At 45.7% G+C, this 18,219-nt stretch overlaps 1 protein-coding gene across 1 annotated transcript in view; it reads left to right on the forward strand.

Annotated features, from left to right (window-relative positions):
- The window catches only part of RS1 (retinoschisin 1), a 39,186-nt gene extending 22,039 nt beyond the window's left edge, over nucleotides 1-17,147 (forward strand). The window contains exons 5-7 of the mRNA XM_050936719.1: nucleotides 13,039-13,180; nucleotides 13,773-13,968; nucleotides 16,213-17,147. Coding sequence (XP_050792676.1) covers nucleotides 13,039-13,180; nucleotides 13,773-13,968; nucleotides 16,213-16,365 — 491 coding nt within the window. The 3' untranslated portion in view covers nucleotides 16,366-17,147. The remainder of the gene's footprint in view (nucleotides 1-13,038; nucleotides 13,181-13,772; nucleotides 13,969-16,212) is intronic.
- The last annotated feature ends 1,072 nt before the right edge of the window (nucleotides 17,148-18,219 follow it).

Genomic DNA, 18,219 nt, shown 5'->3' on the forward strand with positions numbered 1-18,219 from the left:
GACACATCTGCCTTTTCTGCATTATTATTGATAATTCTACAATTCCCATCTAGTAACAGACCAATATTGGGGTCAGGGCTCTTTTTTGTACTTAATATATTTCAAAAACTTCTTTTTGGCCTCAACTCTGCTAGCCATAGATTTCTCCTTGTGCTTCCTTGCCTAACAATTCCTAACTTCTGATTTATATTCATTACTATCAAGTTCTCCATTTTTCTATTTGTTGCAGTTTTTTAACAGCTGACTTCCCTTCCCTTCTAAACCAGGGTTGTGGTGTTTTTTAACCAGTATGGCCTTCTTCCTCAATTGTGGAATTGCTTTTTGGGACTCTAGTAAGGTGTTCTTAAATGATTCCAAATTATCATTCACATTTGTCTGATTAAATTCTTCCTCCCAGATAATTTGCCTCATAATTGTTTTCAGCTTTGTGAAACTGGCCCTATTAAAGTACCAAGTACCAGGGTCGGGCAGAGGATTCAGGGGGCCTGGGGCAAAGCAGAGGAGCTGCGGTGCTTGTACTCACCCGGTAGTGGTCTGGGTCTTCGGTGGCATTTTGGCAGCGGGGGCCCCTTCAGTTGCTCCACATTTTTGGCAGCACTGAAGGGCTCCTCCGCCGCTGAAATGCCACTGAAGACCTGGACTGCCGCCAGGCCAGGGCTCGCAGGGGCCCTGTGTGGCCTGGGGCAAATTGCTACACTTGCCCCCCCCCCCGCTGCGCAGCCCTGCCAAGTACATATATTACTGGTTTGGACTTTATTTGGCTGTATTCAAATGTATTATGTTTCAATGATTCCCCAGTTTATCAAGCGATCCATATTGCTCTGTATGATTGCTCTGTCCACATCATTGTTTACCACACTGCTAACATTTCTGTCAAATGCAAATTTTAAGCAGCGATTTTATATTTACTTTTAGCGTATCGCTGAAAGTGTTGGACAGCATCAGGCCTAGTACTGATCTCTGCCAATGCCGGGTAGACACACTTCTTTTCGATGATGAGCCCCCACTGACAACTCCTGTTTGAGATCTATCAGTTAGCCATTTCTTAAACCATTTTGCATGTGCTTTGCTATTACATCATTCCAATATTTTAATCAGAATGCAGCATTACCAGCCTCAAGAGATCAAAAATCATGAGTCAAACCCTCTCAAAATCATGAACTTGGCCCCAAAATAATGAAAATTTTAGAAAGAAAACTATATTGTATTTTTGATCTGTCTTTTTTTTTTGAACTTCCCCTATCCACCCCCAGGGTGTGGGTCTGAGACAATTAGTTTTTCCCACTCTCTCAAATATATTGGATAAGGTGATTTTGACCCCTGCTGCAGAAGCTGTCACATCTATCCATCCCATGCCCAGCAATTAATCCTGTCTCTCAGGTCACTCCACCCCCCACCTCCATCAACCCCAACCCCAGTTCAGTGCAGTCATCAGTCCAGCCACCCCCACATCAGCCCCCCTCAGTTCAGTCCCCACATCAATTCAGCCCCCACCCACAGCTTCACCTCTGCTCCTCCTGGGGTTCTTCACTGCCCTTTCCCAGGCTTAGGAGGGGGCAGAACTTCAGGGGATCTTCACCCCTCTACCTCTTCCCAGGCCAGATGCTGCAGAGGTGGGGCGGAGCAGGGGCACTGTCCTGTCCGTATTTTTCACTGGACGGTGAGGGAGAGAAACTGTGCTGACATGCTGGGCTCTTTGCTCCCTCCTCTGCGAAAGGCAAGTGCAGGGAGAGACTCTGCTGGCTTCTGGCAGGGGTGCTGGTGCCTCTCATGCCACCATGGGACAGTCTCCAGAACCCCTGAAATCCTGTCACTTGCAAGAGCTAGTAATATGGAGAATGTTGTGTGGTAATAATACTTATAAAAGCCTAGGTATCTACACAGATACCTTTATCACCCAAACTTGCGCTCTCAAAGAATGAAATCAGGGCTATTTGATGGCTATAAGGGAGGGTATAATGGGAATTAAGTACTGTAGTTAGGCAGTGCCCCTATGAAGAACATACTTACATGTCTGAGGAGAACAGAATAATAAAAGATTACATTATTTTACCCAGAAGGCTCTTTCACTATAAACGAGAGTCTCCCTGGTAGAAATAACAAAACTGTGCCCAGGTTCAAACGAACAAACACAGAATTTGCATAATGTAACTGCAAAGAATTTATAAAGAGCCAAATTCTCCATGCGCTGCACTTCACAGAGCCATGCACAAAAGGTGCTCAACGTGAGTGGATCATGCTACACTCTCCTTTAGCCTCACTTTGCCCAGATCTAAATGACCACAAAATGTGCAAGGCAGTGGAGAATCAGGCCCATGAGGGCTAGCATTCAAGGGAGAAATAGTGATACACAGTGGTCCCCATTAAAGTCTTTACAAACAATTCTGCAAGCAATTAATATTACTACAGTATTCCCTAGCTATATCATATCTATTTGCAAAAGCAAAATTTAAAGGTTTTAATGGCAACCACTTAGCTTGTGCCAGTTTGTACACAAAACAAACTCAAACAGCAGTAGAGCTGTCACGCTGCTATCCCGGTCGGTCTCTTTATGCCTTTGCAATGTTGCCTCTCTCAAGCTCAGCTATCGTGGGAGTAGCCATTCTAATAACCACTTTAAGAGTTTTCTTAAGGTCAGTGATAACAGCATTAAATAAATTAACTGGTTGGTCCTGGCAGCCTCCAGACATCTGTTGAGTAGTTCTCTGTCTGTGACATCTTCCAGAGCTGAAGGTGACCCCTTAATTGTATTATGGCTGGGTGATCTACAGATTAGTGTTACTAAAAGTAAAATTGTTCTAGCTTCCATCCATCACGTTCAAGATGAGCCTGCCAAGTAGTAAATGTCTGGGGCCACTTAAGGCCAAGCTCAGTTTGCGGTTTCTTACACAAAGGGAACAACTTATTTTAATGCTGTGGAAAAGCTGGTTATGTTGTGAACTAATCACAAGAAGCCAGACTGATATAAATCCATTGGATGGTTTAACTCCTGCCAGTGGATCACATCAGCCCTGAAGGGAAATGAAAGCTAATTTCCATTTTCTTTTTATTTTTTTTTCTTTCGATGTGATAAAAAAGGCAAAGTTTGTGCAACTCATAGGGAAGGGAAGGGAAGGGAGGGGAGGGGAAGGACTATTAATCCCCCACCCCAGTGGGGGCGGGGGAGGGGAGATGGGGGCTTTCGTTTCCCACACACAGCCAAGCAGAATTTCTTCTCCTCATCCCCCCACCCCCACCCCGAGCCCATCAAGCAGTCAGACACTGTGGTAAGAAGCTCCCCCCACTTCCTGGCTGTAGCTCCTTTCGTCATCTCCCAAGCAGCTATCATAGACTTTACTTGGACATTCCCACCCTTGGGTGGGTGTCATAGGCTTTGGCAGTGCATGGGAGCTGCCTCAGTGTCCCTGTTTTGGCTGGAGACCCTGCCATCCTCAGCCTCTGTACTTCCCCTGGATCCTTGGTAAGGGTAGACAGAGAGTTTATTTCCCTGACCAGGGCTTTTGTGCTGGGAGAATGTCCCACAAAACAATGGTTCTTGTCACTCCCCTGCAGTATATGGCTATCTCATCCTCCTTCTCCTCAGGTATTCCTCTGCCTACCTTGGGAAGGTAACTTGATTCCTATTGGATACTGGCAGAGGCCTCCTCACTGTCAGCTTCCCCATTTACATTTTGGCTAACACAGTCCTTTTCAGGTCTGGAGTTAACTGGGGGCAGGGGAGGGTGATTTTATCCCTTCTGCCTTCAAAGCCAGAATATCACGCCCCAAAAGTAAAGAATATGGAGTATCTGACAACAGCCATATAGCCAGCACCCCGATGCTTTCCAGGTCTGTATACAAATCTGTGCTGTAGGTAGAGCAAAAGCTTTTACAGCAGGAACTAAAACCCACTTTTCACACCCTGGGAGCATTTAATGGGGTATCACCACATGGGGCTTAACTATAGTTTTAGCAACCCCAGTATCATTCCATCCAACGAATGTTTCCCCGTTAACTACCCCTTTTCGCTCCCACTGGTGATCGGATGAATCTTCGTTTCCCAGAGGGTGACACAGGACACACAGGCAGTGGTCTGGGGAGTGACTGGCTTAGCATGAACTCTATATGCCTCTACCTCGGTCTAACGTGACCCGATATAACACGAATTCAGCTATAACACGATAAAGCAGTGCTCCGGGGAGACAGGGCTGCGCACTCCGGTGGATCAAAGCAAGTTTGATATAACGTGGTTTCACCTTTAATACAGCAAGATTTTTTGGCTCCTGAGGACAGCATTATATTGGGGTGGAGGTGTATGTTATTGGCAGATGGGCTGTGTGATTCCCTCCCTCTGAAGAGTCAGTCCCACAGTTAACTCTGTGAGGTTGGGCTGCACCAGGCCTTTCCAACCCTGCCCTGGGCCTCTTTGGGCAGAATGGGCAATCTCTGGCAAAGTGACCTGGTTCACCACACCACTTCTCCCCACCCAGCCCAGGGTTCCTTGGAGGAGGATTCCCTCCTTCCTTAGCATGGGCTTTGGGTTGGGCCTGATCCCTGTCCTCTGATCCCGTTCCATCCCTATTAGGTTTCCTATCAAACCCAGGCCGACTATCCACATATTGGTCTGCCAGTTGCCCCTGTCATAGTATAATTCCCAAATCTGGACCTTAGCGTCCAGGATATGGGTACTAGCATAAAGTCCTCTAAGCTTAATTACCAGCTTAGATTTTGTAGCGCTGCCACCAATCAGGAATTCCAGGGCCTGATACCCTCTGGTCCCCCCAAAATCTTCCCTGGGGACTCCCCCAAGACCCAGATTCCTTGAGTCTCACAACAGAGGGGAAAAAACCATTTCCCTTCTCCCTCCTTTCCTCCTCCCAGATTCTCCCCGCCCTGGGTACTCTAGGAGAGATAGACAGATTACAGCTTCGTGAATCTAAACAAAGGGATTCCACCCTTCTCCCCTCCCTTCCCTCTCTCCCGGAGAGAGACACAGAGATAAACGCAGAGAGCACGTTTTTCTTCCCTCCTCCCTTTCCTTTCTCCCACCAATTCCTTGGTGAGTGCAGACTCCCTTCCCTGGAGTTTTACCAAAGATAACCAAAAAATCAATTAGATTCTAAAAAAAGAGGAAAACTTTAATAAAGAAGGAAAAAACATAAAAACAGTCTCTGTAATCAAGATGGTAAATATACAGGGTTTTTTAGCTTATAGACAATAGAAAGAAGCTTTCTCCAGCAGAAACACAATTTAAGCTACTTCCAGCAAGTACACATCTGCAAATAAAGAAAAACAAGTTAAAAGACTATGACCGCCTTTGTACTTACTTACTATTCTGAATAGATAAGAGACTGTAGTAGGGAGATTGGCAGAAACCTGGTTGCACCTCTAGTCCCGTCCAGGACCCAGAGAGAGCAACGCACAAACCCAAAACCCCCAAACAAAGGCTTCCCTCCACCCAGATTTGAAAGTATCTTGTTTCCTGATTGGTCCTCTGGTCAGGTGTTTGGGTCCCTGTTTGTTAACCCTTTACAGGTAAAAAAGACTTTAACCCTTAACTATCTGTTTATGACAGCTGCGCTCAAGTAACATCTCCAGGATCTTTGTCTGTTTTAGTGCTGATTTGAGCTCAGGATGGCAGCGTTTATGGAATTGTTCTAAACCCATTAATTGTAAGTCTCACTGACCATGGAAATCACCCAACCAGTTCCCCCTTTAAGTGAAATTGGGCTCAGTTCTCCTGTTCCAGTCCACATGCTCCCATTTGGCCCATTAAGAGGGCAGGACAATACCTGGGAGTTATAAGGATATGTTTACACTGCAGTGTAGTCACTCAGGCTCAAGCCTAACTCACCTTCCATCTGCACACACATTGCGCTAACCTAGGGCTTGGATCCAGGCTCCCAGCATCCCACAGGGTAGAAATTCCAAGCCTGAGTCAAGCGAGAACCTGGAATCAAGTCCTATTTCTTTGCAGTATAGATGCAGCCCCACTAGACTCGTGCTCTGGGAGTCCCCAAAAGTATCCCACAGTCCCACAGGTGACTTTCTTTGTGCTCCAGACAAGCAAGTTTGTGGGACAGTCAAGTTTTCCCACACTGCACCAAAGGCTAAGGGCTACAGTGGCTGCATTTTGGGAGAATGCATGGAAGTCTGGGATATGGGTGGTTGGACTAGGACCCACTGTGTGGTCGCAGGAGCAGCAGGTTGAGATTCAGAGTTCAATAATTCCTAACCTTGGGTTACAAACGAGTGTAGATGCTCAAGTCCTAGGTTAACAAACCTAAGGTCTGTGAGTTCAAGTTCTACTAAGCCTGGGCTTGCATTGCAGTATAAGACATCCCCTAAGAGGTTTGGTGAGCAAGACCTAGTGATCCAGAGCAGACTGAGTCAGTCAGGAGAAGAAAGTTGCCAGAGTGAGAGGGGTGTTGGTTCCTGAGAGAAGGCTAAAGGCAGAAGAGCAGCAAGAGAGGTTTTCTGGCTGGCATCCCTAAGCCAGAGAGCTGGCTCTAAGCTAGAGAGCCGGAGCCAAGGGCCAGGCAGGGAAGTCACAGAGGGGCTTACCCGCTGACCTCTCCAGGGCCAGACAGCTGGGCCCAGAGTAACCACGAGAGGGCCAGGGGAGTGTGGGACTGCTCTCTGGGTAAAGATTATCTCCCAGCAGAGATGCTGTGGAGGATTGCACTCTCACTGGGATGGCTGTCCTGGCAGGGGGACAGAGGTGTGGCAGAAGACACTGGGTATGGTGAGAATGAAGCTAAATTGTCAAAATTACATGCAGTGGGGTGATATGGACTATGTTTTGCTACAGACTGTTTGCACTATGTTTAGTTAATACATTATGTTGATGGACTAGAAAATAAATTTGTATCAGTTACTGGGGACTCAAAAGGGAAACTGAGGTGAGGGGCCACTGGCAGCACTTCCCTGAGGCTAGGAGGAGGTGCCCAGGAAGGAGCCATATGGTTACAACCCCTAATTTGAGTTGAAAACTCAGCATAGTTCATATCCCCTTTTTTTTGAACTCCTAGAAATAGTCTTCTATACACGTCAGGGGTTTCTTTAAACTTTCGCAATAATCCCGAGAGACTCCTCTGTCCATAAGGGTGAAAATGTCTAAAGCTCTTGTCCCTGGCAGTAGTGGAGCCAGATAGCATACCATGGCCTCCTGCCCCACCCCCTGTTCAACTCACACCCCATTTCAAAAGTATCTGAGGGGACTGAGCTATTGGCCAGCTAAGCCCAGGGTTGTGAGTTAAATCCTTGAGGGGACCATTTAGGGGTCTGGGGCAAAAATCTGGTGGGGATTGGTCCTCCTTTGAGCAGGGGGTTGGACTAGATGACCCGCTGAGGTCCCTTTCAACCCTGATATTCTATGATCTTCTAGAAACACATCCATGTCACCCCTTCCCCCTAAAGTAATTCGGAGTTTGTGCCACCCACCAGGCCAGGTACATAGGGTCTGGCTTCACTTATCAGATTAGGGTTTCACTGGCATAGCCTTCATCTTCAGCAGATGTTGATACTTTCCCTCTCCTCACTCCTCTTATGTTGGCACTGGTGCTTCTTCTATTCTTCCTGGTGCTGCAACTGTTGCTGCTGGTCCCTCTCCAGTTGTATCCTCTCTCGGTCCACCTGTGGACCTGTCCAAATTCTCAGTTGTGGTGAGGCAAGCGTCTTCCCAGCTTCCCTCCAGGGAGTTGGCTCCAAGATCTCCAAGGCCTGCTGGCCAGATGTTCCCTGAAAATCTGGACCATCGTTCCTCTTCTGAGCTTGAGAATCCAGCAAGTCGACTAGCTGTGTCTTTGTCTGCACCTCAGTGCTGAGCTGCCTTTCTCTGCAGAGCTCAAGCAGCTGACCTTTCTTCAGCTGTTCATAACTCATTTTCACCTCTCTCTCTTTTTTGCTATTCTTTCCCTGGGAAGACTATACAACTTTACTCTGTGCTTTCCCCTTCTGTGCTACTTGCTTTCACTGCAGTTGGCACTAATGGCAATTTACACTGCCATAGAGCTCACACATGCTGCCACCATATATATCATAGGTCAAGGCAACTGCATACATATTCCCCCTTAGTGCTCCTTGAGGGCACCCACTCCAGGCTCCCAGCTCCTCAGCCATCATCTCTGTTCAGTAGAGACCCACATCTCTGTCTCCTGAGCAGGGTTTTTCCAGGCTGCACAGCTCCCTGCCTACACTGTAATATCCCCAGCAAGCCAGACTGACTACATAGGCCAGCGTCTGCACTTGGCTTTCTCGCCAAAGGCTATAAATAGTGTAATTGTCAGCAGTTACACATTACCACAGCTCTTCCCACGTACACACATTCATTCTTATGGTGAAATCAGTACAGAGAAAACATACTGAAAACAATTAAAGAACTTACACATCTGCTAAAAAGCTTACCAGAGATCACCCCAGCTCCAGCCTCAGGCTCTGGTACCTGTCAGTCCTTCAAAACCCACAACTGGGTTTCCTCCAAGTTCATAACTGTCTCAGATTCAGAACCAGAACACCCATGAATAGTTCAGCCTTTTCTTTATACAGTTTGGGCCTTTAATCTTGGCTTCGTGATGTGACTTCTCACTCAGGACACCCAGAACTGCGAGCCACTGTTACCACTCTGCCTTAGCAGGAGTGAGCTTCGCTGCTAAACTATGTGTCAATCCCACGACACACCCACTTGTTTCCTTTGCCAGCAAACTCCTCAGGATTCAGCCAGTCCACACCTTGCCTGGCAGGTAATAATCAGTGAACTGGAGTTCCCCAGAGCCGTCTCCCAGCAGCGACCAGACCCTCTCGCTGGACACACACAGAAGTTATTAAGTTTGCTGCCTCCAAAGGGACAGCGTATGCACCAACCTGTTAGGTTAGCTGAGACCTCACCCGCTGCCACTAATACACAGCATCGAGATGGGTTTTATAATAAAACAAATGAAGAACGGAGACTTAAGTGATACTAAGCACGAATGAAAGACAAGTATGGTTACAAATAAAACAACACCCTTTCTAGTGACAAACTTCATTTAAGCATGTTACAATCTTTGCCTAAGCAGTTTTCTTATGTTTTAAGCAGTTTTATGTCAAATTACCAGCGTATCTTGTCTTTCAGGGCAAGAGGGTCCAGCTTTCATAAGCTCAAAGGGTCCTATGCCCTATCATCCCCCCAGTGATGGGTCCCTAAAATGTCACTTTGCCTGCCCCCGCCATATTACCCAAAGTCTGTTGTCCCTGTTTCAAGAGCCAGGAAGTTTTCCTGGATGCAGATTCTTCCCTATTCCTCTAGCTTGATGGCTTTGTTCATCTTACATGGAAATGTCTTTCTATTGGCCTCTGCCTGTAACCAAGCAAGTCAGACAGGTACATACACATTCCTTTGTCTAGAGCAGGCTGGGGTCATGCACTGCCTCCCAAATACATTTTAAGAACGTATTTCCGGCACACGTCTATAATTTTTTATATACAGTCTGGACATACACCCTGCAATGATTTTTTCCTTTGAGAGATTCATTGTGACAATAACTTTTTGTGGGCAATGAGTATGTCAGGCCTGATGTCAGTAACAGTATGGGGGAGCCTTCTGCCAGTTGGCACTGAGGCGTTCCAGGGGGTGTGTGTGTGTGTTACACATGTAACAAGTAATTCATAGACAATTACCTTCTCCTCAGGGCATAGTTTCAGCAGGCTGGGGGTTGTTTGCATAACTGGAGGCTTGGAATTTCATTCACCTCTTCCCAGATATTCCCCAGGAAATCCACTTCACACGTATTGTCCCAACAGTCCGGGCTTGTCTGTCACATTTTCAATATAGTTCTTTGAGTCCCCACAGCTTCACAACCTCCCACCCCGACAATCAACCCCGGCCCATGACAATACATAAAACTATGCCTTTAATACAGTGGACCCCAAAGATCCTTTACCTCAATTCACTAAGAGCTCCCAAAGCTAGGGCAGGCAAGTCTGTCACAACATGCTTAACAACATAGTTTTGGAATTTAAAGCAGTTCATGTTTGCAGTTATTATTCACAAGATTTTCTAGGCTGGTATTTCCTTGCCTGGAGGAAGGAGGGGTGGCAGCTACTTGTTTTTAATAGAAAAATATGTTAATGAGATATTTACCTACCAAAATATGTTAAAGAGATACTGAGCTTATATATACACTGCTCTACAGTGACTGTAGGAAAAGTCCTATAGGGACTAGAGGCCAATTCTGCTCTGGAAGGCCTTACACAGTTAGACACAGCTTTGTTGTTAAGGGGTTATACTGTGCTTTCAAATGCCATTCAGAAAGGAAGCTTTCCTGTCCACCATCTCAGCTTTACACAAGAAAGCAGATTTGTTTAAACAGGTCGGTGAAATTTGCATTGGTAGCTACCATAGGAGACAAATTAGCTGGTGTAATATGAATGTCTGGGGAGATAAAATATGGAAATTAAGTGCCTAGATTATAGGAATTTGCTGTCAATTCCTATTGGAAGCTTGTTAGCATCTTCGATTGTTTTCTCTGGACACATAACTAGACCTCTCCAAAAACGTGCTTCATGGAAACTGAGGCACTTTGCAGAGCCCAGCAGATTGGAATCGCAAAAGGGAAGGTGCATGTTCCACCAGCAATAAACTGTGACACACTTTTTAAAATAAAGTTTTAATAATAAATGTGCATTGCTGCTCTTAGTGGCTCTGGCAACCAGTTGGATTCTTTTTGAATCATCCCGAGATCATTCCTATATTATATTTAAACAACATGTCCAGCTGTTACGTATTACATTACTTGTATCATTGTTAACCCCATATGGAAGCAGGCTGAAAAGCGGTTCACATTCTCATGCACTGGGATCGCACACGGCCCTACCATTAGGTCAGATGGTGTCACATGGGATGTTTACAAAATGGCCACACCGAGCAGAAGACTCAGAAACATCAATGATGAGTAAAAGCTTAATGGCGCTCTCCAACTGACACTAACTGAGGATCTGGCCTTTTCGTTTTAAAAACGTGTCCATCATGCCCCAGTTTTCCAGATTTATCATGGCAGTACCAAATACTGTCTAGACTATTCCTGAGAGACATTTATCTAACCTACTCTAAAATATCTCCAGAGATGGAGATTCCACAACCTCCCTAGGCAATTTATTCCAATGATTAAACACCCTGACAGTTAGGAACATTTTCCTAATGTCCAACCTAAACCTCCCTTGCTGCAGTTTAAGCCCATTGCTTCTTGTTCTATCCCTGGGGGCTAAGATGAACAAGTTTTCTCCCTCCTCCTGATGACACCCTTTTAGATACCTGAAAACTGCTATCATGTCCCCTCTCAATCTTCTCTTTTCCAAACTAAACAAACCCAATTCCTTCAGCCTTCCTTCATAGGTCATGTTCTCTAGACCTTTAATCATTCTTGTTGCTCTTCTCTGGACCCTCTCCAATTCCTCCACATCTTTCTTTTAACGTGGTTCCCAGAACTGGACACAATACTCCAGTTGAGGCCTAACCAGCGCAGAGTAGAGCAGAAGAATGACTTCTCGTGTCTTGCTCACAACACACCTGTTAATGCATCCCAGAATCATGTTTGCTTTTTTTTGCAACAGCATCACACTGTTGACTCATATTTAGCTTGTGGTCCACTATAATCCCTAGATCCCTTTCTGCCGTACTCGTTCCTAGACAGTCTTTTCCCATTCTGTATGTGTGAAACTGATTGTTCCTTCCTAAGTGGAGCACTTTGCATTTGTCTTTGTTAAATTTCATCCTGTTTACCTCAGACCATTTCTCCGATTTGTCCAGATCATTTTGAATTACAACCCTGTCCTCCAAAGCAGTTGCAATCCCTCCCAGTTTGGTATCATTTGCAAATCTAATAAGCATACTTTCTATGCCAATATCTGTGCCATTGATGAAGATATTGAACAGACCCAGTCCCAGAACAGACCCCTGCAGAACCCCACTCGTTATACCTGGTGTAATCCCTTCCTGGAGGATAGTGCTGCTGCCCATGGTAAATGGGTTGATCCAATGCCTTGTGGTGTGAGCTCTGCTGGCACCTGGGGGAGCCAGGTTTGAGTTCTAATTGCAGCCCTTTGCTCCCAGAGGGTCAGATTGGGACCTCCTAGCACCTACTTACACAAATAGTCCCATTGCCCTCAACATGGCAGGGGGACTGAGGCAGCCCAAGCAAGTCAGCTCGCACCTGGCCTCACTAAAGCCCTTCCGCTAGCTGGGAGTAGCCCTTACTGGTCCCAAAGAGACTTTAATTTTAGCCAGAAGGATGATATCCTGCAGTGGAGAAATGAAGGCACCCTCTGGGGGATCCTCAGGGCAGCTGTAGAGAAGCAGCAAGAGGGGCAAAGGGGAAAGGATTTTTATACATAGCTCAAAACTGGAGGCCTTGCAAACAGCCCACAAGCTCAGAGGAAGAATCTCCTGAAAGCTCAGCCCCACGAATACACCTTAGGTGTGGCTCACAAATCCTGCAGCAGCGAGTCTCAGAGCCTGGGTCAACTGACTCAGGCTCATGCTACGAGGCTAAAAATAGCAGCTTAGGTGTTCTGGCCTGGGCTGGAGCAAGGGCTGTGAAACCCAGTGGGGAGAAGGAGCTCAGAGCCCGGGCTCCAGCCTGAGCAGGAAGCTCCATAGCGCAAGCCCTGGGAGCCCCAGTCAATTGAGCCCAGGCTCTGAGTCTTGCTGCGGCAGGTCTTCTTTTGCAGTGTAAACGTGCCCCTCCCCCAAAGGGGACGTGGTGCGCAATGGCTGTACAAAGCTAAGAAAGAGCTGTTAAAATAAATCCGTGCATCACAGAGTTGAAAATAAAGAGAAGGAACCTCCCCTCCCCCCATGAGTTCTGAAGTGCGTCTTTTATGGTTACTGAGACTCCTCAGGGGCGGAGTGAAATGAAGCCTGTAGCGCCATAGGTGTCCATGCCACACATTGCTGTTTATGGTCTGTCCTAACAGTGTGAAAACACAGTTTGAATCCACATGCCACAAACATGCTGAGCAAACAAAACCAGTCAATAAAAGCAGCCGCCTTTCCTTGGATTAACCTGCTTGTTTCTCTTGCAGAGTGTCCCTATCATAAACCCCTTGGGTTTGAGTCAGGAGCGCTTCCTTCCGACCAGATAAGCTGCTCCAATTCTGAGCAGTACACCGGCTGGTATACTTCATGGACTGCAAACAAGGCCCGACTTAATGGCCAGGGTTTTGGGTAAGCCTAACATCCCTGCAAGTCCATTACAATGATGAGTGTTGTGCAGCAATTCAACCAAGCAGGATGCAGAGTTGTAGGAGTCTTGATACTGACATAACAAAGCAAAAAAAAAGGGGGAAATGAAGTAAAGTGGGAGGAACAAACTGTGCCTTAAATATTCAGTGGCATTTCCAGCTGCTTACACCAGGGCTGAATCTGGTTCAGAGAATGTTGTATCCCCAAGACTATTCCTAGTTAATTTTCCAGTAAAAAGCTGGAGTCTTAGGGCCAGACTATGTTACCACTGAAGTCACTGGAGTTCTGCCATGAATCAAAATATTTGGGCTAAGATTTTCAAACATGACCAGTGATCGGGCTCCTCAGTTTCTGGCTGCCTAACTTGAGACACCTTATTTTCAGAAAGGGCTGAGCACCTGCCCACTTTCAGTTGGGCATTTAAACATGGAAGTACCACAGATCACTAGTCACTTTTAAAAATTCTTGTCCTTGACCCTTAACAGATCAGTTCCTTTACATTCCTTCCTTTCCTGGCTGATTCCCCCAGGACTAACACCTGTACTGCTTTCTTTGATTTGTCTGTTTCTGACAGGTGTGCATGGCTCTCCAAATTTCAAGACAATGGGCAGTGGCTGCAGATTGACATGAAAGAAGTCAAAGTTATCTCAGGGATACTCACACAGGGGCGCTGTGATGCGGATGAGTGGATGACAAAATACAGCGTGCAGTACAGGACTGATGAGAATCTGAATTGGATTTACTACAAGGACCAGACAGGAAACAACCGGGTCAGTGGGAGGAGCATTTTGGTGAAAATGGTTTTAAGCTAAATGCAGATTTTGGCTCACAATGGGTGATATCCTATGCAGAACACCAGCACAAAGCCTTTGTGCCATTAAATCAAATTAAGTTATAAGAGAGACTATGGGCCAGATTTCCTTGCACCTGCTCTGCTCGAAGCAGGAAGGAAGAATGTCAGCTAGTAGGTTGCATTCTCTGATCCCAGTGACTGGTTTGTAACACCCCAGACCTCAGCAATACTTAAAGAAGCTGCCAGGAAGCTCTGGTGTGACATATCTTAATGAACCCCTACCAGTGGAGGATTTAGCGTAGCAGAGCTCTGCTTTACCACATCTGGATATGTCCTTTCCGAACCCATCTACCAGCCTACCACAGGGGTGGGCAGATAGTGCAGGACCCAGATCTGTCACATCTATGCCAGCAGGGAGTTCTCTTCCTACAGTGCAATTCTCTGCTGGCCTTATGCAGCCATTTCCTTTGCACTGCTATAGAGAATCCTTGAAATCCAACTCATCTACTGCTGGGTAAGGAAAAACTGGGATTATGCTGACTCTTGTCATGAGCTCTACAAATTTGACCCCCTAACCAATTTGTTGAGCAAAGCCCTAGCTATAAATATGCAAAGTGACCCAATATAAATAAAGAAGCATAAGAAAACACAGAGGAACGCCCAAAACAGAGTAAAGAGAAGGGAAATATAAAGGCATGTATCCCTCAAGGGCAGGAACCCCTTGCAGCAGATCTTACTTTAATTACAACAAAAGGAAACCACACAGTGATCCCTTACTACTGGATTGAGAGACACTACCAGTTCCCTGGGTATTCCCTGTTTTAAGTGCAGAGACTAGTTTGCAAACTGGTAGAATCTTTGGCACTGTAAGGAACTTTTCAAGCACAGCCACAGTCTCTTTTCGAAATCTGAAATCCAAACTTATGCTCTTCGGGAGGACGTATATCATTTAGTAATACTTGGTCAGCATTAGATAAGGGCAATACCGTTAGATAAAGCTGGTGGATTGCAAGTGACTGCACTTCAGCAAATAACATCTGAGAGTTTTTGTCAGGGTGACTCCCATAATATAACCATAGTCAGACAGAACCGCAGCTAGGGATCAAAAGGAGTCTGAATGGGTCTTGTGTGAACCAGGTGTACATGAGCTCTCTGTAGGGAGTGAAGATCAGGATTTTCACAGAAGCCTGAGGTTGTGCTTTCCCCATTAACATCTTGGGATTTGTGATGAAAACTAGTGCAATCTGGTACAATTATAGAAGGCCAAACAGTTTTCTTTTAATGGCAGGACGAGATTCCAAAATTAAGTACAGCAGGACAGGGAAGCTGGCACAATCTTCAAAAGCTGTTGTGCCACTGTGTTAACCCTGATGCCAGTTGGACCCCCGAGCACCACAGAAGCTAACCTCATTCCCTATTCATCTTGCTGCTAGCAGCAGAGGGTGTAGAGTGCTGCGCAGATCAGCGCTCATTCAAAACACTGCCTTTGAGAGAAATGTGGAGCTCAGACCTGTCATTGTTTAAATACACAGTCAGTGACACCACTCACCGGAGCTGGCACTTTGACAAAGCCAGGCCAAATTACAAAGGGGAACCTGCCCAGTGCGCTGCAGTAGCCGGGCAACAAAGCCCAGACTGTGACCTACACCCCCAGTCTGATGAGGAGATGTCTCACATTCTTCCAAAATACAGAGGTGGCCTGACTCTCATTGACACTATGTCAACATTACTGTGCCAGAGGGATGGCAAAGAACCCTAGTACAAATGAGAGTTGGGTCCTTTGAATTAAAAATGACAAATCTTGTTGCAATTCTCCCCTGCCCTTCTTGGGTCACTTTTCTTTTAAAAAAGTGTGGGTTTTTTTGGGGGGGACAGGAACAACTAGATCTGAATCTCCCTGGACTTACACTCTTTTTATGCTGTTGTAACTCCAGTCCTGATGCTTCACGCTGACTTGGTGCTAGAGTAACTTTAAGCCAGTAGGCAGAATTGCACCATTCACTGTCCAAATGGAAGAAGTTTGTTGCAAATGACCAATACCGTCATCAGCACTGCCTGGTGCAGACTTCACATCACATCATTTAGCAATTCACATTCTTGACTTGCAAACTGGTGTGCTTGAAAATGGATTGTCACATGATCTGGGGAAGAGGGAGATCTAGCCTTTAACCCACTCTGCTTTGTGCTAACCTGCCTTTTTGTCTCTCTTGGTGTTGTGTAGGTTTTCTATGGAAACTCAGACAGATCATCCATTGTCCAGAATCTCCTGCGCCCTCCGATTGTTTCCCGCTACATCCGATTAATACCTCTAGGCTGGCATGTGCGCATTGCCATCAGGATGGAGCTGCTGGAGTGCATGAATAAATGTGCTTAAAGTCCAATCATGCGTGGCTTTCAGAGGGGTGCGAGGAAAGTCCCTAGCAAAATGTAGAAAGACAATAAACACAATGACAAGGATAGCAAAGATGCGCTCGATTCTGCCATAACAACTTGCAGCCTGTACAATGGGGCTGTCCAAGGATGGAAGTCAGAGCAGAATCTGGCCCCAGTTAGTTTTCTTGAAACTGATCTCTGGAGCTGAGCTGTGTGGAAATCCCTGGTTTTGTGTCTTGAAATTGTCACAATGAAAACACAGGTTTGGGGCAATTTCATCTGCTCTCAGCGAAATGTTGAAGCTGCTGCTCTTGTTCCAGAGGCCAGAAGAAAACATTTACCACAAAATCTCCCACTCAAGACCACTGTTTTTTCACAAGAGCTGCAGTGTGTCCTCACTTTCCACTGATGCCAATGGGACTTGCATATGGGAACTAAAGTCCAGCAAAGGCTTAATTAGATTTTCAAAGAACCTTTGCATATGATTTCACACAGCTCCAGTTTCTGATTATATTGTAGTTTAGTTGCTAATCTCCTCTTGTGTAACATTAAAAGAAATTCTACTCTATGTTTACTAAAAATGTGTTAAAGATTTAACGTGTATTTAGGAAGAGTTTAGAGGCTTGCTTAAAATTATATTTGGTGAATTGTAAATGTGATGAACATCTAGGTGCTTATGAGTAAATAATGAAACCAAACTCTTCATTATATATGTGTATTGCTCCCACAAATATACAATGTAAATGCTCATCCTGTAAATTAAAGGGCTTTCTGGATTTGAAATGGATTTTAACAGCACATAAAATAATAAAGCCAAAGCTATTATAGAAGTTCATTGATTTTTGAGGGAGAAACATTAGCAAAATTAGCAAAACTGGCTATACCGTTTTTATCAGGCTGGGGATCTGCTGTTTCTCAGCCTAGATGGATGGCTTCTTCCCTTGATGTCTATTCTTAACTTATTGTACAGGACTTGCTAGAGTAGATCAGCCTATAATTCCTTCAGGTCCAGGATCCTGTCTCTACCAATGGATAACCAGTGCTGCTGTACATGGTGGGGGTGAGCGGCGCAGGGAGAAGGAATTCTTTCCAGATTCCTGTCATGATCAGATTATATAGGACTTGAACCCACCAGCACATCACTCAAAATGTTGTTTGAGACAACACATAAAGCAAATGCTTTTCATATAAAATCTTTGAGTGAACAGCACTATCTACATGCAAAGTACTTAGAGTACTTTGACAGGCATTCAACAAATCCCACACTATACCTGTGACGTTGGTAAGTAGTTTTAGACTTGTTATACACAGACTTGCTTGTGCTCACACAGCAAGCAGGGGTAGCACTGGCAGCCGGACTTAGGCCTATACACTCCATGAAGTTGCACAAGGTCTTGTTCCACATGCAGGCATCAGACCAAGCAACCAATTCCACCAGCCTGTTGGATTCTGGTGCTACTGGGTTGTGCAGATATTAATTATAGGTGGTGATCTTTGTTTCTAGTGGAATGCACTGGTGTGTGGATGGACAAATACGGAACTTTGTAACGCACTCATCAGTGTGTCACACTAGTACCTGGCTTCCCAGTCCCTCAGGGGGAGTCACCAGAGGCCAGTGCATGTTTTAGGTCAGCCAGGAGGAGTCGTACATGTGGTTGTTGGGGAGGCAGAGAATGTGGAGAAAGTGGGATGGGACCCATAATATCAGTATGCTTTATACAGGGCCAAGTAAACCTATGGCTGAACTAGAGCTTTACTGCACTAAACACATTCCCCTTTTCGAGATGAATTTTACCTACCATAGGAGGGGAGGGATAGGTCAGTGGTTTGAGCATTGGCTTACTAAACCCAGGGT

This window comes from Gopherus flavomarginatus, chromosome 1, assembly GCF_025201925.1.
Source record: "Gopherus flavomarginatus isolate rGopFla2 chromosome 1, rGopFla2.mat.asm, whole genome shotgun sequence".
Taxonomy (NCBI): Eukaryota; Metazoa; Chordata; order Testudines; family Testudinidae; genus Gopherus; species Gopherus flavomarginatus.